Genomic DNA, 27,437 nt, shown 5'->3' on the forward strand with positions numbered 1-27,437 from the left:
CTTGGTTATCTCTGCAAAGATTCCATCTCCAGTGAGGTCACATTTAGAAATACAAGGAAATAGAACTGAATGTTGGAGACACCTATAATCTATAGTATATGTAGACATATATACTATATATATATATATATATATATATACACACACACACATATATTCATACATATATGACCAAAACCATCCTCATCAATTCTGGAGCTGCATCGAGTACTATCACACACCATGTCTAAGGTCTGTCGCATCCTTAATGTTATATGTCCACTGTGTTCACAACCTCAGCTCTGCTTTCTTTTTCAGACACATAAACAAGACCACACATAGACATCCATGCTTCAAGAGTAAAGAGCTGCTTCAAGCCAAGCAGCCTAAAATAAATGCTTAAAAACAGAGCATACTTTCCAGCGGAGGTAAAGATCACAGTGAAACCAGGAGGAATGTGCAAGCCAGCAAAAACTGAGCTCCATAGTTGGGCCAAACCATGACAATCTCCTCGAAAAATATAGAAACCCGAGAAAGTGGTTCTGTTACGACTGTTAGCTGTGGAACTCGGGCCGGCCCTCTGAGCGACAAGTTGCACAAATCCATCCCATGTATTCAGTTTGGAAAGAAACGTGTTCGCTGCACATTTGAGTCTGGGAGTCTGAAAACCACTGCAGCCTTCTTCCTGCTGGGAGCTCCTCAGCACTGAATACAAATGCTATTCCTGAATCCCAGCTACCACAGAGGGGCTGCCTTTAGGAAGGTTGACCCGCTGCAAGTCTCCCGAGGAAATTCTCAGAGCTCGTGTGTCATGGCAACCGTGCTTTCGTCCTTACAAACGATGGAATGCTCTCCTTCTGTCGAACTATTAATGGGCAACCTCTTCAAACTGCCTTTGGCTTTTTAAGCAGCTCTTGTGGCATCTGAAGAGATGGCCCGTCAAAAGATGAGTGGATCGTGAAGATGTGGTACCTACCCACAATGGGATTTTATCTGGCTGTGTGGAAAAGTGAAGTTTGCAGGAAAATGAATGAAACTAGAAAGTATTATATTAAGCAAAGTAACCCACGATCAGAAAGACCCATGTGGTCTCATACGCAGACCACGTTATGTAAGTGTAAATTCAGATGTGAGGGAGTTTGGATGGAGATCAGAAAACTAGAATGGGGTCAAGGAAAGAGAGGAAAGCAACTTTTAAGGGTGGGATATCGGGGGTAACAGAACACAGAAAAGTAGAAAGGGGAAGACGGGGGGCAGAAGAGTACAAGGGATGGACAGTAAGCGTACAGGCAAGATGAGGATCAACCACACTAAGCGTGTGTGAAGCCGATATAAGAAAGCTTGGCTCTTTGTGGTGCTAACTTTTAAAACAATATTAAAATGTTTTCAAAGGTCATGAAGCATGCAAAGGATGCAAATCTGTTTCGTCTGGGGAAAAAAATCAATCAGGTTGTTTTGCTTTATTGTAGAGAAAAACCATCGAATATAAAATTTACTATCTTCACTGTTAAGTGTGTAGTGCGGTGGTGATTATGGCGTGCACGGCAGTGCTTAGTGTGTGCACAGCACTGTTCAACCCACCTTAGATGTTTCTTCATCTTGCAACATTAAACCTCCACTTTCGGGGCCTGCAGAGAAGGCTCAGTAGTTAAGAGCACGCACTGCTCGCTCAGGGGACCCCAGTTCACTCCCCAGTGTTCACTCTGGACCACTAGCTGGGACTCCAGTTTCAGGAGAAACCTCTTCTGGCTGATCTCTCTGAGGCACCAGCACGCATGGAGTACATTCACAGACACAACATATAAACGAACACAAAAATAAGCCCTTAGAAAACTATATCCACTGAGCAACTCTATCATTTGCCTGAACGTGTGTATGTGTATATTCACCTGTACGTGTGTTTGTGTGAATGTGCACATGTGTGTGTACATGTGTGTGTGAGCATGCGTGTGCATCTATGTTCATTAGCGTTCACTAAATACAGAATCATCTCAGTAAGATCAACTGACTGAACTCCTTCCCTATCTAGGTGCTCTCTAGTTCTGAAGCCTATATTCCTTAGCAAACTGATGGTCATATTATAGCATTTTTATGCAGGTATCTGTTTATTTTTCATGCCTGATTGCTCAGGTGAAATATTTTGATTCTATATGAAAGTCTGGGAGGGAGACTCTTCTGTTGTTCCTGAACTTAATGGAAAACTTAAGATTTTTCACCGCTGAGTGTAATGTTGGCTATGGTCTCTCTCATTCTGCTCTCCTTTGTCCATTCTCTCTCTCTCTCCTCTCTCACTTGCTGTGGGTTTTCACATATGGTCTTTATTATACTTGGGACATTCCTTCTATTTCTTGGTGGTTTTAATGTTTTATTGTAATGGAAAACTCAGTGTTTTTGTTTGTTTTGTTTGTCTGTGTGGCTTTGAAGCCTGTCCTGAAACTCGCTCTACAGACCAGGCTGGCCTCAAACTCACAGAGACCTGCCTGTCTCTGCCTCTCGAGTGCTGGGATTAAAGGTATGCAACACTACCACATAGCAGAAACCTCAGTTTTATCAAATGCCTTGTTCTCTGTCAATTGAGACAATTGTGTGTTGTCTTTCAATGTGTTTTTTTTTAAAAAAAAATGGTATTATAGTAATTTCCATATGCTGGATCATTCCTGCATTTCAAGAATGAATCTTGCTGGGCAGTGGTGGCACACACCTTTAACCCCAGCACTCGGGAGGCTGAGGCAGGTAGATCTGTGAGTTGGAAGCCAGCTTGGTCTACATAGTGAGCTCCAGGACAGGCTCCAAAGAACTACAGAGAAACCCTGTCTCAAAAAAAAAAAAAAAAAAAAAAAAAAAACCAGAATGAATCTTATGTGGTCATAACAGGTGACCTTTCCAATGTCTTGGTGAATACCCTCCTCCCATATTTTATAGCAATCGATATACACCAGGGACACTGGTTCACAGTTTTTCTGCATTATCATTGCTTCATTCAGGTCTCCCAATGAGGTTTTCTACCAGAATAAGTTTGGAAATGCTTCTTTTTCATTGATTTTTTTTAAAATGAATTTAAGGTCAATGCCAATAAAATTTCTGGAACCTTAACTCTGTGAAGCCAGTTCTCTTTGGGGTTTTCTCTGTCGGGAGTATATTTTTTATTCCTAATTTAATCTCTTTATTAGATCTGTTTGAATAGTGTATTTTTCATAAATCTGTCTTGGGAGATAACAGATTTCTACAGTCTTCAAGGTGCATGACTCTTTACGGTGCCCTATTACGTAACCCTTTTATTTCTGTTGTATCTGTTGTAATGTCTCTTCTCATACATCGGATTTTTCTCATGGATTTCTTTTTTCTAAAGGTAGCTAACACACTTTTTAAAACTTTACTGTGTTCAAAAAAACAAATATTTGCTCATTTTGATCTTTAGTTTTCTATTATCTGTTTCATTTGTTTATGCTCTGATCTTTCTTTTCTTGCTTCTTCTCACCGGCTTTATTGAATTCATGGTGCTCTTTTGTTTGGGGGACTTTTGTTGTTGTTTTTAAGGCTTTGGGCGCGCGCGCGTGTGTGTGTGTGTGTGTGTGTGTGTGTGTGTGGCTGCTTGCTGCGGTTGTCCCTTGGTGGGTTGGGTTTTTTTGTTGTTGTTTTTAGGGCTTTGGGCGTGTGTGTGTGTGTGTGTGTGTCTGTGTGTGTGTGTCTGTGTGTGTGTGTGTGTGTGTGTGTGTGTAGTTGTGTGTATGTGGCTGCTTGCTGCGGTTGTCCCTTGATGGGTTGGGTTTTTTTTTGTTTTGGGATTTTAGTTTTTTGTTTTCATTTTGCTGCTGTTCTTGTTTTGTTTTGATTTGATTTTTCTTTTTCTCGCTCCCCGGCTATCAGTCCGTCTGCCAATCTAGGTCTATGTTCTTTGTCCGTATAGATGACACTAAAGTTCCCTCCTGCTAGCTTTCCTGGAACGCAGGCATTCCTGGTATACGATTTTCATTTCAATTTTCCTCAAGATACCTTCTAATTTCCTTTGTGGTCTCTCATTTGAAACACCGGTCCTGCGAGAGGGTTTGTTCTCTGCCATATATTTGTGGCTCTTACAGCGTTTCTTGTCCTGTTGGTCTCCAGTTTCCTTCAACTGTAGAAAAGACAACTGTCAGGACTATCCTACTCCCCAAGTCTGCTAAGGACAGTCCTGTGGTATACAACAGCATGCTCGATCCTGGAGCAGGCTCCTTGTGTACTTGAGAAAAATCAGTTGTCATGACAGAATAATGCTTTCTCCGAGATTCTCTGGTACAATATGTCGATTACATCCAAGACCTCCACTTCCTTGTTCAACCTAGTTACCAAACGTGAAGTATGGAAACCTCCTACGGCCATGTCACTGGCTGTGTCTTCCTTGATAAGGCAAGCATCTGCTCTATGTAGCTCAGCATCTGGTGTTAGGTTTGTGTACACACATTTCAGCTGTATACCGTGCAGAGGCAGACAGCCCCTCGTATTATTACATAAAATATAGAAAGAATTATACAGTTCTTTGTCTTGGACCGGTTTTAGCTGGCACATAGGTGGCCGCTTTGTTCTCTTCTGTCACTACCACCATGGAATACCTTTTCCCATGCTTCCATTTTCAGTCTCTGGGTTATCCATCCATTTATATAGAAAGTGCACTGCCCATCAAAGCCAGAAGAGGGTGTCAGAGCCCTGGAACTAGAGCTGCAGATAATTGTGAGCTGTCACGTGGGTTATAAGAACAGAACCTGGGTCCTCTCCAAGAGTGGCAGTGCTCTTAATTACTGAGCAACTGCTACATCTCCCTCAAGTGGCTTATGATGAGACGGTTTTCCATTTCTATGATGTTTTATTGCTATATGCTAGATTTCTGATGTGATCAAATATCACATTATCAGATAACACATTCCCCATGCTCGCTCACTGATAGCATCTTATTGCTCCAATCTTTTTATTTCTGTAATAATATGACTACAAATGATATTTTCCTAAATTGTAAATCAGTCCCTGGAACAGTGACACAAACTCCACGGACCTATAGTAATTCTGTGGTCCGTTTCCCCATATCAGCAAATTTAATTTTAAAACTCCTTGGAGAGATGGGGAGACAGCTCAATAAGTTGGCCTGCCATGGCATCAAAAAGGCCTGAAATGATATCCTCACAACCAACATATATACCATCACTTGCAGAGAGGTTGCTGGGACACAGACCTCTGAAGCTCAAGAGCCAGCCTATCAAATTAATGAGCTCCAGGTTCGCAGAGAGAGCCCATTTCAAAAAAATAGGTGGTGAGTGACCGAGGAAGACAACCAATGCAAACCTCTGAGGCCTCCATACACTGCACATATATACACGCACACAAACATGTATATCACACACATACACACGGCAGAAGGGAGCTAGAAAGATTGCTCCGTGATTAAGAGCACTGACTGCTCTTCCAGAGGACCTGGGTTTAATTCCCAGCACCCACGTAGCAGCTGATAACTGTCTCACTCCAGTTCAAGGAGATCCAATGCACTCTTCCGGCTTCCCCAGGCACTGCACACATGGTGCACAGACGTATATGCAGACAAAACATTCATGTGCACAAAACAAAATCAATCTTTTAAAAATAAATAAATAAAAATCGATTTTTAGAAACTTGTACTACAACAGACATTTCTTCCCCTCCCCTCCCCCAAGAGAGATATGGTTTTTCGAGACAGGGTTCCTCTCTGTAGTTTTGGAGCCTGTCTTGGAACTCACTCTGTAGACCAGGCTGGTCTCAAACTCGCAGGGATCCTCCTGCCCCAGCCCCCTGAGTGCTGGGATTAAACACGTGCACCACCACCCCTGTCCAGCCAGACATTTCTTTATATGAGTATTTCTGTGCCTCTCAAACCAAACACAATTTCTAGCTTTTCAAATTAAATCACTATAATCAACCAGTGAATGAGAAGAATCTTGTCAGATCACTGGCCTTGCTGTAATATGACCCTTTTAACAACAGCAACAACAACAAAAATCTAAGGACCCAATAAAAAGGACCAGCTGGGAAAAGAGCAAAGCACACAGCAGTGGTCTTCTGGGATGGCTGAAGAAAACATTACACAAATCTCAGTAACTCATTAAAAACAATTCTGAAAGCAGCTGAGATCTGGACACACAGGTGTCCTTAGGCCACAGAACGTCAGAACAGCCGCCACCGGATGCAAACCCTGTCGCAGGAAACTGGACTCACTGGCAGAAGAGAAGGAAAATGTGATGAGAAGATGCAACATGGAAGAGCTCACTGTCCGCTGTCACGCAGCACAGCGTGCCAACACCGGCAGGTGCCAGGTACCATTTACTCAATTACAACAGAAAGCCTGAAATGAGCTGCCCGGCAGCCCACAGGATTCAGAGCACTGCCACTCTGACTGCCCAGAAAGAGGGCATACAACCGTTCTGCTCTCTTCCAAGCACTGGATCCTCCAATGCTGAAACACTCCAGCTATCATCCCAGGAGAGGTCTACACAGCAGCCAATTCCTATCGACATCACCCATGGAGCCCAGTGATGGTAGCAGAGCCTACGGTACCCACTCAGGTTCCAATCAGACAGAGATTCAATGGATAGGTGGGATTCTGCAGGACACACTGTGCAAAAGACTTGGCATCCAGGAGCTTAAAGGATTTTTGGAGGGGCTTCCCACCCAAGAGCCCTGAGAGTTTGTCCAAAGCAAAGTGTCTATGGCAAGAGTGAGCCATGAACACGCATCTGACTGCTGGCCAGCACTGTACTAAGAGAAGTGGGTTATTTCTCTCCACCTCAAAAAGACTTAGCTAACCAATATAAAAGACTTCTCACTTTTCAGAGGGGGTGGAATATGTCATCCGACAGGTTTTAAAATTACGTTTATGATAGCCAGGGTGGTGCCTGCCTGTAATCCTAGCTCTTGAAAAACTAAGGCAAAAAAGATCAAAAGTCCAAAGCCAGTCAGAGCAACTAAAAAGAAATAAAATTTAAACCATATTTAAACATGGATATGTGTTAGTCTAATAGATGAGGTCCAATGCTTACAATTAATTACAACTTTTTATCAAGTGTGACAAATTTTAATTCAGCACCGGCCCAGATGAAATATGTATGAATTACCCAGCATTCACCTCACTTGAGTTGACTTTGCATGTCCTCATTCAAAAGGCCGTGGTCACCTACTGTCACTGCCAATACAATACTCTCTATACTCCCTCGACTGAGCATGGCAAGTGTGTAGATTGTCTTCTTATAAAGCACAGCTGTCAAGTCCTTCTTAAGGCCAAGTGCAAGCCCTGGGTTTAACGTCCCATTTCATGAGGTTAATGTTAGCTCCCAACAAGCCCAAAAATGGGGCCATTTTTTAATTCAAACCCGCTGTGGGTCAATTCCTTTGGGTACACAGCCCAGCCATTTCGCAGTGCCGGGCTAGATGCTGGAGTAAAATAGAAGATGCATTTTGAAAAAAAAAAAAAAAAAAAAAAAAAAAGCACAGACCATTCACAGGGCACCAATTGTGAGTCGGCTTTATAAACATCATTGTGTAATCTTCACCACAGCCCTGAAGAGAGGCATCATTATCCCCAGCTCACAAAGGAGGGAGAGACAACTTAACCAAGGACGGCAGAAGGCAGAGCCTCTGGCCTGCATTCCCACTGAGATCCTCACCCATACCGGGGTCCACTACCAGGACCCCCCTGCATTTTCACAGGACTCAAAAGCTGCCTCGCCCTGTGGGGATGGCGCCATGCCATCCTGAACTCAGATGTGGTGTGTCGCTGCCCCACCTGGGAAGTCCATACTCTAGAACAACCCTTGAGGATCGTGGCATCCAGATTCACTCGGCATTCCGAAAAGGAAGCAGGGTTTTAAATTTAAATGATCGACAGCGTCCAAATGAGTATGAAAATGCGTGCCTCCGTAGCATCTGTGTCCCCTGGGTTGTTAACAGGCACAGAAGCACAGTTAATGACTACACAGGCAGAGGGCACTGGGAACCATGCCTCCCACACAGTAAACACTCAAGAAAAGCTGCCCCTTTCAAGGTCACCCCCTTTCTTCAGTGTCCAGGCCTCAAAACTTTGGCCTCACAATATAGCTCTCCCCAAACCATGAAATAATCATAGTCACTACAACATGGTCTATAGTCAAAAGATGACTTTTTAAACCAAATGTTCTTTCATTCAAACATAAAATTGTATCTCTAAAATATATTTAGAAAGACAACCAATAAGTAGCTAATAGGTTAGATTGAAAGGATGGATGAAAAGTGGCTCTAAGAAAAGCTACAAAAACTATGTGAACAATGTATCAACATATCCGAGTCCAGAAGTGGAGACAGATCTTAGGATAAAGACCTTGAATATAATATATGTCTTTTCTTAAAGTACTCTTCAAAAGTGTGGGGGTAAGCCGGGCGGTGGTGGCGCACGCCTTTAATCCCAGCACTCGGGAGGCAGAGGCAGGCGGATCTCTGTGAGTTCGAGACCAGCCTAGTCTACAAGAGCTAGCTCCAGGACAGTCTCTAAAGCTGCAGAGAAACCCTGTCTCGAAAAACCAAAAAAAAAAAAAAAAGTGTGGGGGTTTGTCTCTGTGGTAGAAGGAGCCTCGCATACACAAGACCCTGGATACCAGTCATTGCTTTTTAAACTTCTACCATAAAAAGTATTTTGCTTGTTGTGTTATGTGTACATGTGTCTGTGTACGCGTGTAGGACAGAGCAGTGTGTGTGTGTGTGTGTGTGTGTGTGTGTGTGTGTTGTGTGTGTGTGTGTGTGTGGTACGCGCATGTATGACAGCCATCCAACCTCAGCTGCCATTCCTCAGGCACCATCATCATCATCATCATCATCATCATCATCATATTTTTATTTTTTTCTCTCTTGATGGCTTGGAACTCGCCAGGTAGATGAGGTCGGAAAATCCCATAGATCCACCTGCCACCTCCTCTCTATGACCAAGTGCATGCCACCAAGACGTCCAGCTAGGTTTTGTGGGTGGTGGGGGCCAACCTCAGACCCTACAAACACTTAATAGTTGAGCCGCTTCCCCAACCCCCACTCAAAAAAAATGTGTTTTTAAAACCTTTTTATAAGATACTTAGTAGCTAGTATACCAACTCACTAAAAACACATAAGAAAACTCAATTTATTCGGAATCACATTACAACAGTATAGGCAGGTCCCCCTTCACAGGCGCGTAAACAGCTATGCATGCTCCTTCCAAGGCCCTCTGACAAGCCACTGTACACAACCCATACAAACTACAGTCCTGGAAGCAAAGCTTTCGAGATGGCCTCATGAGGAGGCAAGCTCCCAGGGGAGCAGGGAACCCAGGAGACAAGACTCAAAAGACTCTGGAAGTGTTTAACCATCTCTGAACACCTACTAATGTTTCTCAAAGTTTGGTCCTGGGACCACCTACATTAGCCTTGCACCCAATGCTTTCAAAACACAGATCGCAGCTGCACGAGCCCCTCACCCCCCCCCCCACTCCCCAGACACGAAGAATCTGGACTCTGAGCGAGGATAAAAGTTTCCTTTTTAAAACAAACTCGGGATTTCGATGTATACATATTTTAAGAAATACTGATTCAAGACATACTAATCAGATAAGGCGAACATTGCTCAAATTTTTTTAGTGATAAAAACCAAACAACCCTCACTCAGAACTGGCCATCCTGCTGCCTCCTAACATCTCCCAGCTGTCACGTCAAAAGGGCCAAGCCTGTCAGGGTCACGGGTACAAGGGGCAGGTGGCCAATGAACCTGCTTCTCTTCTTCCTAACCTGAAAATTCTTCTAGAAAATAATTTTGAAACATTGACCAAAAGCCTCAGCCAAGCGTGGTGGCACATGCCAATAACCCCAGCACTTGAAAGGCTGAGGCAGGAGGATGGTGAGTATGAGGCCAGCCTGGGTTCACAATGAAAGCCCACCGTAAATAAAAGATGGGAGAATGCAAGAGAGACAAAAAAGACCCATCATACTGTGCCCCAAAATTTTACTAATAAGATTTACTTCTCTATTAGAATAATAGAGGACTTGTACAGGGTTTTCAGGCAAAGTGTGCTTGGAGTTGAACACTCAATACTACCGCCTCTTTGACCCTGCTCCATCTGGTGCTGTACACACCTCACGCGCAGGATCTAATCCTCGCAGCATAGAAGAGACTCTGTACCCACTTTAGAGGTTAGCATACCACGTCTTAAAGAAGTAACTTGCTTGTGGCAGGCCACACAGCCAGGATCTGAGAGCCCTGATGAGTGGATTAGCAGCATGATTAGGCTCGTGCCACTGTGGAACAGTTCTAAATATCGTGATATTTCAACCAAGTCTGACATATCAAGGGAATCACAGAGACACCTGAGATTGTGTCCTTCGAGAATCTCACAAAGAAAAACCATCCATGATAAAAATGCAAAGAGCAAGGAGGGAAGGGATGGTCTTACTGTGGAATTTAAGTCAGTCAGGGTAAGTTCCCTAGTTAGCTCAGGGCCACCTGCTTCCCAGGGGTGAACAACCAAGGTGACATACAGCAGGGACTTCAGACAGCTTTGAAAATGTGTGCTGTATGTGTGTATCTTTTAAAGACCAGGAAAAGGCTTCCAAAACACAATCACTGGTGATTCGTAAGTCTTAGACCTAATGATAAGATTTGTGTGTTCATTTTGTATGTCTATCTATTCTTTTCAAGTATTCTATAATAAGCTTGTGTTTGCATTTTAAATCAGGGGATAAATTAGCGGGTGGTTTTCCAAATCCTGTGATTTAGTACCTCCCTATAGAAACAATGGCATTGGTCTCCAAGATCAACTCAATGTACGGAGTAATATGTGGTGTCTTCACCACATCACAAAGACTCTCATTTACTGAGAATGTGAATGTTGTCTCTCCAGGAGCCAGCCTCATACATGGGCACAGGGTTTAGTATTTACCATAAATAAATGAGACCAGCACCTACAGTTATCAAGGAGTTAGCAAGTAGGAAGAGGTTGTGTAGACAGGGCTGAGGAGTGACCCAGTGGGTGAAAGCACTTGCTAAGTAAGCACGAGAATCCAAAGTCTGAATTCCCACAACTTATTCATGTGTGCACACGCACACATGCACACATACACAATAAATAAAACTGATTATTTTAAACATTTAAAACAAAAAGGTGTACAGACGTGTAAACGTGCAGTGTGCTCAGGGCATTCCTATTGAGGGTTTCCCATATCTTGGAGCTTGTGCTAATTTGTGCTAAATGATAGCACACTAAAGGAATAAGCATTCAGTGAGCTAGCACTTAGAGCCACACAGCTAAAGTCACTCCCCAAATATCCGCGCACACTGCAAAAGCCTTTATACACGCGTGTGAGGAGTATGCCTCGTCCTCTGAAGTTCACCAAGCGTTCTACATAAGAGACAGGAAATGGTCGCTCTCATCAATGTGCATTCTTATCTATTAGAGTAAATGACATAAATCAGATGTGCCAACCGGCACGCTGTCATTAGCTCATTCTGGGAAATTTCAAACGGAGACATGGCACAATATGATGCTCACCCTATCGAGCTACCTCAGAAAGACTGCATCTTCTGAGCAAGAGCTGCCTTTGTTGGCCAGACTCTGCTAGACTGAGCAGTTCGCGAGACGGGGAAAGAAGGGAAATAGGAACTACATATTCCAAAAGAAAGGGGAAGGCTGGAAGGAAAGAAGACAGGATACACAGCGGTACAAAATTTTTAAAAAGTGAGTATTTGTGTATCATGTCTTTTTTACTAAAGAGAGAGAGAGAGAGAGAGAGAGAGAGAGAGAGAGAGAGAGAGAGAGAGAGAACACTGGAGACAAAATGATAGCAATACAAATGAGCACTTCAGGGATTGGTGAACACTTATCAGGGAGGTTGTGTGTTCAGAATCTGCAAAGTTGGGGCTCCATCCACAGCGCCATGAAAAGGCCACTTTCAGAACCCAGGGACCCTGGGTCATTTAAGTTGAAGGAGCGGGAAGATGAGAGCACCTCCAGAAGACAGAGGCATCTTCGCTGTGGGATGGTCGCTTACACCTGCATTACTCTGAGGACATCACCAAGAACTCCAGTCCCGGGTTACAAATGCTGTCCGAAAATCTCCTGACCCGGGTAACGGTTTGCTTTTCCCAGGTTGTATCTGTGCTTTGACTCAGTGTCCACTCTGACAGCACTCTTGCCTGCCTACTTCATTCACAAATGAGGACACACTCCCCAAGACTCCTGAAGAAACAGCGGCCAAAGGAGCATGGGCAAACTTTCAGGTGACAGTATTCTTTGTCACACATAAAGGTGGGACTTGGCCTGTATGAATCCCGGATGCACCTGCTACAGGCAGGTGCATGCCACAGTACAGCATAAAGCAAAGCAAAGGCCACAGGCTGAGCTGGTGATGCCCTGAGAAGAGGGAGGATGCTGAGCTCTTTGATGCCCTTGCTCATCCACTGAGACATGGATCAAATGACCCCACCTTGTGCAAACCAACGTCCAGGTTGTTTTTCCTCCTGGCTGCAGCCAAATACATTCCTGCCTGCAAAAGTCATTGATACAAGGAACTCTCACGCTTGGCTGTATTAATGATCAACTTGTCCAGAAACCCTTACATCTCACAGAGAAGATTTACTAAGTATGTACACATTGCTGAAAGTGCTTATCCTATGCCATTTGGTGAAGTAGGCACCCCCGCCAGGCCTCTTCAGGTTGCCAAGATAGAACCCTAGTTCAGCACGGTCTGAGAGAGCACCTGGGCACTTCGCCACAAGCTATGGGACCTCTGAAGTGCTTTCAACATCAGGCTACAAGTTAGCTTCGTTTGCACCCTGCTCTGACTGAATCACGATCATCCTATCTAACTTCCCAATTTAATTGAAGGAAGTTTTTCACTACAAAATAAATCAAATACTCCCGACCCTAAAAAAAAATTCACATGCATTTTTAATTAAGAGACCTACCAGTGCTTGGGGTCTTGTGTTTTGAATTTTTTAAAGTTTTTCTTAAATGTGTTTTTTGACTGAATGTATGTATACATGTGCATGTATGTATATGCACACCGTAAGAGTGCAATGCCCGTGAAGGCCAGAAGAGGTCATCAGATACCCTGGAGATGGAGTTAATAAGCAGTTGTGAGCTGACCATCAAGGCTGCTAGGAACCAAACCCAGGTCCCCACAGAGCAGCTCTTAACCTGTGCCCTCTCCCTCTCTCCCTCCCCAGCCCCAGTCTCTCTTTCTCCATCCCCATAAGGTAAGACTATCCCTGCCCCTTCTGCAAAGATAAGCAAATGGATCGTGCCCAGGCACAGTATTTTCTTGTAAAAATGCCCTTTCCAAGTTGGGCAGTGGTGGCACACACCTTTAATCCCAGCACTTGGGAAGCAGAGGAAGGTGAATCTCTGTGAGTTTGAGGCCAGCCTAGTCTACAAAGCGAGTTCCAGGACAGCCAGGGCTGTTACACTGAAAACACACACACACACACTCACACTCTTTCCGCACAGTGACGAGAGGTTCAAGAACAGAATGTTTCGGGCTGGAGAGATAGCTCAGAGGTTAAGAGCATTGCCTGCTCTCCAAAGGTCCTGAGTTCAATTCCCAGCAACCACATGGTGGCTCACAACCATCTGTAATGAGGTCTGGTGCCCTCTTCTGGCCTTCAGGCATACACAGACAGAATATTGTATACATAATAAATAAATTAAATAAATAAATAAATAAAAAGTACAGAATGTTACTAGCAGAAGAGGGGATACCTTTCCAAGAATAGAAACTACTCAAATCAAGAGCAATCAGGAGACCTCTACTTCCTCAGCCCCATCCATCAGAGATTTCCTACACAACACTACCAAGGGCTAAACTACTCGCCACCCTGCAAGCCACTAGGGGGCCAGCGATAATCTTGAAATGGCTGTGAGGTTTATTATATTTATTCTCTAACGTGGGACTTTCATTCTTAATATATGAATGCATACTCTACAACTATCCATACTGCGGCTTAAAATGAATCTTGTTTCTATAATTCATTCAGCATTTCCTATGCAGACAGCACCGAGACATTTTCTACGTTTTCTTTTTTTTTTTTTTTTTTTTTAATTCATGTGTGCACCTCTGTGAGACCAGAAGAGAGATTCGGAAACCCTGCCGCCGGAGTTACAGGCAATTGTGAGCTGCCAGATGTGGGTGCTGGGAACAGAACTCAGGCGCTCTAGAAGAGTAGCAAGTGCTCCTAACCCTTGAGCCACTTCTCCAGTCTCCACGGTGATATTTTATATGTACCTTTTCTTTCTGTCCTAATTGTTACACACAGTTCAAGGTTCTTCCTAACTCTCACGAGCACTCCAGGCAGCACAATGGCAATGCACAAATCTTGATCTGGCCCAAAGCTCTGGGCACAGACCCACTGTCCTTCATAAAGCCATTTGATTTGTTAATATTTGTTAGCCCCGATCAAGCGCTAGCTAGAAAGCTCTGTTCACTCCCCGAACTTCTCCATCTTGTAGTATTTTTGCTTCATATTTATCCCACCTCAACAACGATATCTCAGAAAGAAACCATACCTAGTCACCAAACCATGGGGTAAGGTTTGCTGTGTTCGACCGCTAGCCTGCACTGGTAGCCAGTCCTCCTGCTCAGGCAGTAAGGGATCCCAACTCATTCCAGCCCTGGAAAAGCCCTCATGGTTTCTGAAGTCTTCCCTATCCTAGAGGGAAAGCTCAGTAGACATCCTTCTTCTTTCTAAGTCACGCCCCTAAAGCCCACTCCTTGACTTCTCTGCTGAAACTGCTTGGGAGGGACTCAACCTTGAAAATGTGTTGCTTCTCGCCTCTCCACCTTAGGCAGGGAATGCTCAGTCTGTGTTAAACGCAAAACGCCTGTGCTCGGTGATGACAGAAGGAATGTATCCATCCGGGGGTCCCATCTTTGCTACCGTCCTCTGGCAAGCACCACCACTGGATCCCAGATACTTGTGGCGACTCCCCGCCTCTCTCAGAGTCACCCTCCTTTTCACAAAGGGTAACTCATCTAACTGACTTAAATGACTCCTGGTGAAGTCTACCAAAATGCTGAGGGCTAGCTGTGGAAGAACAGAATATGATGTTTCCTTACCACTAAAATAATGCTGGACATGGCATGCATCCCAAGGCTCATGGGAAGAAGAAAAAAAAAAACTAAACTCAAAAGTAAATTCCCATGTTAAAAAAAAAAAATCATTGACCAAGAAGATCAATAATTGTCATTAAGATACCAACAAAAATGCCAGACATTCTTTATGGCTATTTCAAAGTAGTTGTTTTTTAAAAAGGAGGGGGGAAAACTAGTAATTTTCCCTATATTTTGGTCTAGTGGTTTTTATGTATATCAATTAGACTCCACGATCATGCAAGAATGATATTTTACTTCTCCGACTACTACCCTACTGCCCATTTTAACCTCAGTGAATTTTTGGTCCATTGCGTAGAAGACTCTCTCTACTAATAAAAATGCGACCTATTAAAGATTAACTTGCCCCCAGGACAGTCTCTCTAAAAGCAAATTCCAGGCATGATAATCACCAATTTACACTCTGAAGACTTAAGGCCAACAACGTAACTTACTCTCTTTTAAAATGGAAAATCCCATATACTTTTTAAGGCTATTGTGGGAGGGGAAATGGCAAGTCAATAATTCACAATCACCAGAAACACAAACAAATGCAACCTCTCCCTACGTGGTCCTTTCCAAAGGAAATGTTTCCATCTGAAAATGCCTCTCTTTTTCTTTTTTATGTTGTATTTTTTTGCCAGATTTTGGTTTTTAACTTATTTTACTTTTCCATCTCTGATCCTGAAAATGCACTGTTCCCCAACTATTTGCCAGATAGATCGCAAACTGAAATGAGTTGGACCCATGAGGCAATGCTGCATTATTACCAACACTGCAGCAAGGCTTTCTTCTTAAGCATCAAATGTTTCCCTTCCCACAAAACCAAAGGTTCTTTAAAAAAAAAAATCAACCTCTATATGTTACAGGTGGGGAAACTGAGGGCCAAGAGAGGCCCAGGAGCTTGATTAAGATTACAGGGAGCTGGGTGGTGGTGGTGCACGCCTTTAATCCCAGCACTCGGGGAAGCAGAGGCAGGTGGATCTCTGTGAGTTGAAGGCCAGCATGGTCTACAGAGTGAGTTCCGGGACAGACAGAGATACACAGAGAAATCCTGTCTCAAAAAAAAACAAAAAAAAAACCATAAACAAAAGATCACACAGGGATTTGAATGCAAGTCTGAGCAACTCTGGGCTCATACCTGCTATAGCATAAAGCAATTAAACACAAGATCACCTCTGGTTCACGAAATGTGATGGTTCTGTGGAATCTGAGGCCGTGTGGGTAGGAGTAATAAAATACCATAGTGTTCTGTGCACTGGGCTCTATCCTCAGCTCACTTCGAGGATTACTTTGCCAACAAGGTAAGGTATTTGTAGGTAACTTTTGAAAATGAATGGAAAATAAGTGGATAATTCATTTACGTCTAAACATTTGACCACTTAAAAGGGACTTAGGCCTTCTGCTGTCAGGATGGCATGCCTAAAAGATGGGTAACACTTTGGGTTTTCAAAACGTCCTGCCCATATTTCATTAACTTCAAAATGAAAGTTCACTGAAAAAGAAATCCCCTGGGGGAACTCAGGTTTTACAAGTGGACTTCCCAGAAACTGGCATCCCTGTCAGTATTTGCACAGGGTACCCAATAAGGATGATACCACCCTGTTCTTCTGAGTTAACAACTCATCCTGTTTCCAACTCAACTAAGTCGGAAAGTGGTTGAAATGGATCAGCCTGGGATCTTAAGGTTCAATACAAACAATCGTACAATGCTTCTGCAACGTAATTGCAACATTTTGTTTGCTACTCCAAAGCTAGGCAAAATTGTGGAACTAATAAGAAAGCATCATGAAAATTACTGAAATGTAACCCGGCTTCAATTTTCAAATCCATTACTTTCTTACGAAGTTACATAATTTAAGGGAAAATGAGCCCGAGACATGACATTCGGAATGTTTACCAATACAAATAAGCAAAAAGGGAGAGTTCTCAGCCCTTCCAGAAAGGCCTGCCAAGCACTCCTGATCCCTATTTCCACCAAGTTATTGTTTGGGAAAACATGTTGTTCTCTCTTAAAATAACCCTCTTAATTGTTCTGAAAAGCCACTGCATTTCCAGGGAGGAATAACTCGCTTCCATACTGCGATACATTGACTGATAAAGTCAAAATAAGTCACGCGGACAGCCATAAAAGTGAGTCTGTAGACCTCCCGAGCCTTCCAAGATGAAGGATGAGAGCTACCGGATCCTCACCAGTCTCCCTTCCTGAGACCAGAGACCAGTTCTCTTCACAAGTCTTAAAATGAATGCTCAGCCCAGCTACCTCATCTCTGACTTTGGATGTGGGAGGTGAGCCACACAGGTGACCACAGGTAGGCTGGGAGTGAAAATTTTAAAGGTCAAAATGACCTTGGACTTGTTACCACTCCCGCTAACGTGATAAATCAGAATTTGTTTCCAGTCAATCCACTGTAGCAAAAAAAGTTTTGTTTTTTGTTTTTTTCTGGGAAAGTCCTAGAAACTCTAAAGAGTTAAAAATAAAATAAAATAAAACTGGAAAAAAAAATCCCCAAATTATGAAAGCAAAGTCAGACTCCCACAGCTGCAAGGGAGAAGTTTATGAACTCAATGTAACTCAAGATGTCTTTTAGGAGCCCGGCTCCCCTGACACATGCTATCCTCGCACTGCCAGGACACGGATCCCCACGCCTGGGTGACTTACTCCAGCTCCAGCCTCCAGCGTGGGGGCGGGGGCTCCCAGCTGAAGCCTTGACATCTGCAGCGCTTTTCCAGGCGACCAGACCAGGCCCTAGCTGGAGGAAGCGGATACTGACGAGGGGAGGGAAAAGACGCGGCAGGGGTAGCCGGGACTCCTGGCTACAAGAAGCCGGGCAGAGTCCGTCACACTGGGCGGTCCCAGCGCGTGGGGATGCCACGGCCCAGATGTCCCAGCTGCAGCTGGCATCTCCGAAGTACGAATGTCAACTTGGGGGCGGCAGGACAAACTTGGGCCTCTAGTCCCGGCGAGCTGGCAGAGTGGGGGTGGGGGATGTCCCGTGCGCGGACTGGGCGCGACGTGGGCCCCCTAAGAGGAGATCGGGAGCAGGGGCATGCCTACCTTGGAGCATGGCCTCGAGTTTCTTCCTGTCCACGCGGAAGCGCTCCTCGCTCCACTCGGGACTGTGCAGGGGCGCCGCGGCCACCAGATCGTCCTCGGAGCCGGCCACTGGCGAGTCGGTGCTGCGCTCGCTGTTGGAGCCGGGGTCCGACTGCGCCGCCAGGTAGCCCGGCTCGCCCTGCGCGGCCATGGTGCGAGCGGCGCTCGGGCTGCCGCCGCCCCGGCCCGGGCCGTTCTGGCTCGGCGCGCCCCGGCGCTAGCTCGTGCCCCCGCTGCCGCCGTGACCGCGGGAAGCCCTGCGCATCCCCGCCTCGGGCGCCGCCCCCGCCCCACCGCGCCGTGCTGCGCCCCGGCCCGCGCCCCCGCCTGCAGCGCCCGCTCCAAGCGCAGAGCGCAGCCCGCGCCTCCGGCCGCCGCTGGCCCCGCCGCCTCGCGCGCTCATTGGCCGGGCCAGCCCACGGGAGCGACGGGCGGGAGCGATCAGCCCGCGCCCTCTCACACGCACCACGTCCACACGCCGCGCGGCCCCGCCCGGAAAGCCTGCCCCTTGCGCGGACCCTCGGGCTCTCGGACACCCTCACCAAGTTCGAGCCCGGCGCTCCCCGGGTGCCCGCAGGCGTCCTCTTCACTTACTGCCACTTTTCTGTGCTTTCCCGTAGAGTCAGTCCATCCCTCGATGAACTCAGATTCCTGTGTCCTCCTGCAAAGCCAAGTTCAAGTTCAAAGTTCCCGCGTGCCCGCCAGGCACGCAAGCTTGCTTAGCCACACCTGCATCACTTACTCTCATTTTTTCTGTCCCTACACCTGGATTTCATCTCTGTCCATACTCGGGATACTCCAGACTTAGACTCGACCAAGTTAAAGCCCAGCGTGACGCTGAAGCCCTCAAGAAGTGCACTCGAAAGTCCACTCCTATCCACACACCCACGGAACACCCTGAGCCGGTCCCATAAGTGTCATGTGAATGGTAATAGTGAAAAGGGAGACGTTCAACTTTTGCAGACATCAGAGCAGACCCGACTGACAATTCCTGCACCTAACCATCCGAATTCAAAGCGCCCTTCACCTTGCCAGAGCAAGCTCGGTGCAAAGATGAGCAGTAATGAGCAGTAAAGGGACCTCTCTTCTACAGCTCCTTTGTATTTTCGAGGAGGAGATAGGGATGGGAAGATGTACCCTTCTCTGAATTTGTTAATTTCTGCCCTTGATGACAGTAGTTTCACCAACCTGAAGCATCTATCCCTACCCGGAATCAGAGCTAACTACCTGGTCCTCTGAGCAGGCTGAGAGCTCCTCTCTGTCCTAGGCTGCCCATAGATGAAGGCCTGCAACTTCTGATCCTGACTTCCGGACCAGGGCACTCTCAGAGCTGAGTGTGGGGCTCAGAGGACAAGGCCCGGTATGAACTTGGAACTCTCTCCTCCACAGCCACACAGATTCACACTGCCTTTCAATGAATGGCCCCAAAGCACAAGATTATCTTTTCTTCTCCGGAGGAAGACGAAGATAACAGAATGTCACTACACGCTACAGAGGGAAACAGTAGGATCACACCTGGGGCGAGCCAAGTCGTTCACTTGGGCCCGTAGATAGTCATATAGTGCGCTTAAGGAAAATCAAAATTCTTAGTGGGGGCGGGGGAGGCAGGAGAGGTGGATCAGAGAGTAAGTAAGAAAGAGCTCTTTGCTGCCAAACGCGATGACCTGAGTTGGATCCAAAGGACACGGGAGAGGCAGGAGAGGCCCAACTCAGGCAAGTTGTCCATTGGCCAACGCGAAAGCACAGACACAAATAAGTAAGAAAATGGAACTTTTAAAAATCGGAAGCTGGATAGATGGCTCAACAGCTAAGAGTCCTTGCTGCTCTTCCAGATGACCCGAGTTCCATTTCCAGCACTCCCGGCTCACAACTGCCTGTCACACAAGCTCAGAGGTATCTGATGCCCTCCTCTGGCAATTGCACTCACACAAGGACATGTACACACACACACACACACACACACACAGAGGGGGGGAGGGGAAGGGGGAGGGGAGGGAGATAGGGAGAGGGGGAGAGGGAGAGAGAGAGGTAAGTTTTAAATTCTTCCAGGATCCGCACCTACTTGACTGAGCTGGAGCATCCGTGTAACATACAGATGTAGAAGTGGCTTGATTAGGGACACATTGAAGCAGAGGAAGGAGCAAGAATCAAATTTACTTCTATACCTCAAACATGATCCCTATACTCCCGCCTAGTGTGACTTCCACTGACCCAAGAACTCCCTGCCAAAGTGAGTCCTCTGATTCTTCTGGTTGCCATTAGTGATTCCTCAGCAAAACAGAGTTACCACCCACAGGGTCTACTTGGCAGCACCCTGCAGCCTTCCATGGGGTATTTATCCTCTTTCTCTGGGTGTATATGTTCATGGGAACCTTGTTGTGTTCTGAGTACTGAACTCTGTGTTAGGGCTGAAGAACGGTGAGCAAAGAAAGACACAATCCTTGCATTCTTGAGACTGGCCTTCTGGGGACAAAGGTAGGGTGCGACCACAAGATAAATATATGTATAAAATAGTCCCTGTATCAATGGTTCTCAGCCTTCCTAATATTGCGACTTTTTAATATAGTTCCTCACGTTGTGGTGATCCGGAACATGAACTTATTTTCATAATTGTAATTTTGCTACTGTTATAAATCATAATGTAAATGATTTTTAGAGAGAAAGATTTGCCAAAGGGGTCACAACATGCATGTTGAGAACCACTGCCCTATAGCAACCATTGTAAAAGGGGACTCAAGATGGGAGAAAAACCTACAATGGACTAACTAGGTTCAAAAAGGTCATTGATGCTTGTCAAAAGACTAACTCAAGAATTCATCTGTTCCAGAAAAATAAAATTGCCCAGACAGGAGAAAGGAGAGAAGAGTCATCCCTACAAAGTATGATAAAATCAGAATAGTGTCCCTAAAAGTAGCCTTCACAATTACCTGCATTTTATAACTGAGGAAACTGAGGCACAAAAGAGAAAGGGACCGACCCTGCAGGGGCTAGACATTGAGCCGCTGTGAGAGTTGGGATCAACACAGACACTCAGTGGAGGAGGAGGAGCTGGCCTTCTTCCCTCCATTCCTGAAGCAGGGAGTAGGTCAGCAGGGCCAGAACATGACAATGAGGGATTAGATAGACCAAGACGGGAGGTTCGAGTCAAAGGTGAGTTAAGGACACAATCCACCCCAGTCTTTTCCGTTGGGGAGCTATCTTCATTCTCAGAACAAAAGGAAAGTGCACAAACGCTTTAGATGAAAGGCAGTGTGGTTAAATCTGAGCATTAAAGAGATGCCACTACAGTTATATTTAGTTTAGAGAGCAGATTACAGGGCAAGGGCAGAAGAGGAATGAACTAATGTAGACACTACCCAGGAATCTCAGATCATGGATGCTCATGGCATCCGAGACAAGGAACGTGGAGAGTCATGGGAGGATTTGTGGGAAGTTATTCCACAGTGTCACCAATACACTAGTGGTGGATGAGACGTGGGATGATGGAGAAGGGGTGTCCACAGGATTATGGTGTCACAGAGAAAGATTGGTGCTATGGGCTGAAGGAGAGATTACTGTGAGATTTCTGTGCTGGAGGAATGATCACAACATCGACTCCAAGATAATGGGGTTGAGGTATCATGGAGAACTCTAAGAAAAGATGTCAAATAAACAGTTGGATATAACAGTGTAGACTTCAGTGCTGGGCTCACAGATTGAGAGAAAAATACAATCTTTGCCTACGCGCAATCATTCCAGTGATATACAGGAATAGGGCTTAGCTGGTGAATGAGAAGAAATGGCAAGCTCAGGAAATAGCATTCTGGCATGTGTGGATCACGTACAGCATGGTGAACATGAGAGAAAATCGAAGCAGCAGTGAGAGAAAGGGGAAAGCCGAGTGCTCAGGAGAAAGAGATTTCTCAGATGAGAACACAATCATGCCTTCTCAGTGTGGGCGGCCGGTAGTCTTTGCTAGGAGTCACTGGGACGTTAGAAGTAGACTCGAGTAGGAGTTGAGAGTGGGTACGGATAATGAAATGTCTCACTGAGTGTGGAAGTGGAAATCCCAAGGAAACTGGGTAGAGAGCAAAGGCCATTGGTTGACGTTAGGGGATTGGCTTCATGGTCTCTGTGTTGAGTATATTTTAAAGGCCTGGGGGAAAATCCAGTTGGTAGAAACTAAACAACCAAAAACCGTCTTGATACCGCAGAGCATTGAGACCATCCGTAAAACAACAACAGGAGAAAAGCAGAATGTGTGACGATCAGACACAGTTCCTCTGTCAACCCACAGTCCAGCTGTTGGGTTCTGTCTTTCCTGCACAGGAATTCCTACGTCTCGTGACTTTTATTTTCCTAAGACAGTAAGTGTCAAGGTAATCTGCCATGAGATTGGGGAAACAGGAAAGTAGAGGTTTTGATTTTGCTTTTTTTTGAAAATGTTGGGATTTGTGTGCAGGTGCACATGTATGTACATGTGTGTGGAAGCCAGATGGACACTTCTCCCATATTGTTTTTTGAGACATAGTTTCTCATTGGTCCATGGCCTGCCAAGAAGGCTAAACTGGCTGGCTAGTGAGCCCTAGACTTCTACCTGCCTTTGCTTCCCCAGAACTGGGATTATAGGCATGTTCCACCACACCTGGAATTTATACATGGGTTCTGGGGATCGAACTCAGATCCTCATGCTTGTGCAGCAAGCACTTTACCAACTAATCTATTACCCGAGCCTTCGCAAACTTTAAAAATAGTGTTTGTGTCAGACTGAGTTGGCCTGGACTATTCAATTTATGTGGATACTCACAATCTCTAATTGCTTCAGAGTGCTTGTCCTGAAATTTTTCTCCAAATGCACACTGCTTCATGGGTGTAGAGAGAGAAAATATGAGTCTCATCAAATATATTCAGCATCAGGAACTAGAAGGCCATGAAACAATGCCTATTGGGAAATCATTTCAAATGCAAAACTATCAACTAAACACAAATCTAAAAAAAAAAAATCTTAAAATAGAAATGTGGATGGATGGATGGATGGATGGATGGATGGATGGATAGATGGATGGATGGATGGGAGAGAGAGAGAGAGAAATTTCATTATACTCTATAATGGCTACTGAAGATTGTATAGTACCCCAAATAAGAGAATTAAACAAGGGGCTGGAGAGATGGCTCAGAGGTTAAGAGCATTGCCTGCTCTTCCAAAGGTCCTGAGTTCAATTCCCGGCAACCACATGGTGGCTCACAACCATCTGTAATGAGATCTGGTGCCCTCTTCTGGCCTGCAGGCATATACGCAGACAGAATATTGTATACATAATAAATAACAAAAAAAAGAGAAAGAAACAAGAAGTAGATAAAAAAAAACACAGAAAATGGAGCCCAAATGGTCAGCACAAGGATGTTAAGGAGTGGCTCAAGATAACAGTGCAAGAAGAACCTGGGCTGGAATAGGCCATAAGTCTGAAGATTCCAATTTCTTCTGGACATAATTGAGCTCTTGAAGTATAGGAATATTCAAAGGCATTTAAGACACTTGGTGAAGACTTTGATATTACTGATTCATAAGCAAATGTGAGGTATGTTTAAACCCAACTCTTCGGTCCAAGTGCAGCAAGGGATCATGCAGGAATATCAGAGTTCTTGGTATAAGCGGCACAGCTGAGCTGGAGCCAATGTCCTGTAGATACAGTGGTGCCAACTGTGAACACTGGCCTACCCTAAATTATGTTATGGCTAGACTAGGAACTTGGAATGTTGAGAAGTGTCTGTGGTGGCGGCTGAAGGAAGGAGCAGTGCTTTTACGGGAAAGAAACTCACTCCTGAGGAAACATCGGTAAATAGTGAATAAAGCTCCTTGAAAATCGAGAATTAGCTGTCTTAGATGTTATTCAAAGGTACGTGCGTGGAAATAGAGTCAATCTAGAAGTTTCAGAAGTAGCTGCTGGTAGAAAGCATGAAATGTAGGGAAGGCATAAATATATAGCATTTCGGGTTTTTATTTCGGGTTAAGTCATATGGGTGTATTACTTTCATTTTGGAAAAGCAATTAAAGCAACATATTCTTATTATATCATCATTGCAGTGGGGAAAAATGTAAATAACAGAACCAAGAATTCAAAGGCACCACGCTCTTCCCATAAAAATTGAGCCACACTTGAAACCACGTCTTTTGTTTTCCTGAGCGCATTTTTTCCATTATTTGTTTTGTTTTATTTTAACTTTTCATTTCTTGAGGAAGAGCTTTTCAACCCACTTGAAATTCCCAACACAGGAACAGAGCCTTCAGTGAACCAAGCCTCCTCCCCCCCCCCAAAAAAAAGTCACTTTGAAATTTTTTAAATGTACAATCACTTCAAATTAGCCAAGTGGTGGTGGCACATAGCCTTGGGAGGAAGAGGCAAGCAAATCTCTGAGTTCAAGGTCAACCTAGTATACAGAATGAGTTCCAGGGCTACACAGAGAAGTCCTATCTCAAAACAACAACATCAACAATAACAAGTCTTTAAATTCACAAAACATGAAAAGACAAAAGAAATTTTTAGAAAAGTAAGATGTTCATGCTATTTACCTTAAATATATACATCTAACCTTGCTTAATGGACAAGTCCTGAAAAGCTACTTGAAACAGTCTAACAGAAAAAAAAATGGATTAGCATTCTTTTACAGGCACGATGGTCCTCTGGCTTGTTTCTTCTAAGGAAAAGTGCAGAAATACTGATCCCAAAATTAGGTGTTTTGTAGTAGACACAAGAGTCTATATTAAAGAGGCTTATCTACTTTTTAAGTTGTTAAAATGGTTTTATTTACTCTTTGAAGACATCATACATGTATACAATGTATACGGTTCCCTCTCTCCGCAGCCATCCATGCATTTCATTTCTTAGCTTCTTTTTTTTTCCTGATTTTTGTTTGTCTGTTTGTTTGTTGAGACAGGGTTTCTCTGAGTTGCCCTGGCTGTCCTGGAACTCACTCTGTGAATGTGGCTGGACTCAAATTCAAAGGCCTGTCTACCTCTGTCTCCTGAGTGCTGGGATGGGCTCGGTGGCCTTTCTGTCAATTCAGCCCTTGGCATCCAATGATGTCTAAGTAATCACAACACATGGCCAGCTGCTCCCCAGGAGACAGCTCACAGAGCTCAACCCCAGCTCCGGTTCTGCTGGCCACCTCGGTCTCCTGCCTTGCACACCCCAACAGCAGGGAGCTATTTGTGATTCAGGCCAGTCCAGCTCTCTCCTCGGAGCTCTTTGCACAGCCTCCCCATCTGCATCTACTCCTCCATTTTATTCCCTAGGCCTTCACCAACACCCACCGCAGCTTATTCAACTTCTCTTACCTTTTCCTTCCAAGGAATACCAGGCCCGCCCCGTTAAAGCACTCACTATGCTCCTATTACTGTCTCGTCATCATCAACATCACTATTGTCATCGCGATAGAGCCGGTGCCTGAGTTCTTGCAGGAATAGCACAATGCCTCTCATCCTGTGTCTCCTACCCCAGCAATTGCTTGGTAAGGCTCAAGGGCTTCTAACCGTGCAGCTAGAAAGTCATACTTGGGAATTAGTCTATCATTCCACTTAGACACCTATGTCACCATGGAATAATTACTTGAAGGAGCACAGGGGGGAAAAAAGAGTCCAGCAAAAAAACTCTTCTGACATTAAAGGTGATTGGTAGGGCGGCAGCAGTCTCTGCAGTTGGCAGCTAAGAGATCAGACCCGTGGAAAGGCCCAGAAAGATCAGAATGTCATGTGACACAAAATTAACATAGACGCATCTGGTCGGGCTGGCAAGATGACTCTGTGGGTAAAGGCGCTTGCCTAATGCCCCAATATATGCCCCCTCCAGAAAGCAGGTGAAGATGGAGAGATGGAGATGGAGAGAGAGAGAGAGAGAGAGAGAGAGAGAGAGAGAGAGCGCGTTCTATAAAGTTGTCCTCTGACCTTCATCTAAGGTCACAGCCACACCGCCAAGAAGCCTGAGGCTACTCCAGGGGTTTTATCATTTGCTAATGAGGAGAGGATGCACTTAGCACTTTCTCCAAATTGAGGGTAAAATCCTTCTAGATGTGGAGAAAGTGGTTAGAATTCTCTTGCTGTTTCCATAAAATGAATCTGGAACAAAAGGAAACGTTCTCAAATGTAGCAAGTTATCAATGCTATTTTGAACACCTTCATGCCAAAAGTGAGAGGATACAAAACCAACCATCAAAAAGAGAACAGAATGGATGAGTGTGGCCAGGCACCGACACCGAAGAAGGAAATGAACTTCCCCGGGGATGTGAATTTGGACATTTCCTGAGAGGAGATTTTGCCAGAAGCAAAAATAACAAAAAGAGACACCAGGGGTACTGTTTTGAAGCCGCCACCCAAGGAGGTGTTCTGGCCCCAGCCGCCCAGCTTCCTCTGTTGTCAGGGTTTCAAAGCACGTGTTAATTGTGCTTTTGATCTATAGTGCTGACCTTACCTGCCATCTCTTTATTCCTGGACTAACACCCACATGTAAATCTGTTCCCATGACTCCCTGGGAGCTTGAGAAGATGGAATGTTTTGGCAAAAGACAACAGTAAGTATGTGTAAAGTTGTCCTTCCTCAATTGTGCTTTTTGAGGAACTGACAGTCTACTGGCAATGTGACTTTTAGGTTTAGCCAGAATCAAAGAGTACAATGCCAGAAAAGCATTCAGCCCGCTGGGCTGGCTCAGCTTCTGAGGCCACACTGGGTTATAAGGTGAATGCCACCACTGCCACTTACGTGCTAAACCTCACATCAAATGAGGAGAAATCACTTCCAAGAATTGGAGCCAATGGAATTTTGAAAGGGAGCCTTCCTGGGCACCATGCGTGGGAAGTATGGGTCATAGCTGAAAGAGAAGATCCTCAAAGTCAGCCCCAGGACCAAACTCCACAGAAACCCCAACAGCCAAGTCCACGGTCCTCACTCCTCCACACCCCCAGCCTCTTTCATGGCTGCCATGACTAGCTGATCACAATCCTTTTCCACTCCGGTTCAGGAAATGCTTCTCCACACACAGTCCCAGCAGCCAACACGGTTGGCTCTCGATGTAAATCTCGCTTGCCCAGTTGATTCCACCGCTGTGGTTAAAAGACCAGAAGGCTGATGGCTCCCAAGAAACACGAGCTGCTGACTTCTTAGCGGAGGTGAGCCTACGAAAAAGATAAACATCCTGGTCACTCTGTCTCAACCTGTCCCCTCAGGATCTTTGCCTAGCTGAGATGAGGGGGAATCCAAA

At 45.1% G+C, this 27,437-nt stretch overlaps 1 protein-coding gene across 6 annotated transcripts in view; it reads right to left on the reverse strand.

Moving 5' to 3' along the window:
- Positions 1-18,818, reverse strand: part of Bicc1 (BicC family RNA binding protein 1) — a 218,760-nt gene extending 199,942 nt beyond the window's left edge. For 3 of the 6 annotated variants that reach the window (XM_038342819.2, XM_038342818.2, XM_038342820.2), the window contains exon 1: positions 18,169-18,371. In XM_038342819.2, coding sequence (XP_038198747.1) covers positions 18,169-18,358 — 190 coding nt within the window. In that variant the 5' untranslated portion in view covers positions 18,359-18,371. Of the gene's footprint in view, positions 1-17,772; positions 17,834-18,168; positions 18,372-18,801 lie in introns of those variants that run through there. The other 3 variants (XM_038342823.2, XM_038342822.2, XM_038342825.2) reach the window with 3 other exon arrangements.
- Between the last annotated feature and the right edge of the window lie 8,619 nt (positions 18,819-27,437).

This window comes from Arvicola amphibius, chromosome 9 (genome assembly GCF_903992535.2).
Source record: "Arvicola amphibius chromosome 9, mArvAmp1.2, whole genome shotgun sequence".
Lineage (NCBI taxonomy): Eukaryota > Metazoa > Chordata > Mammalia > Rodentia > Cricetidae > Arvicola > Arvicola amphibius.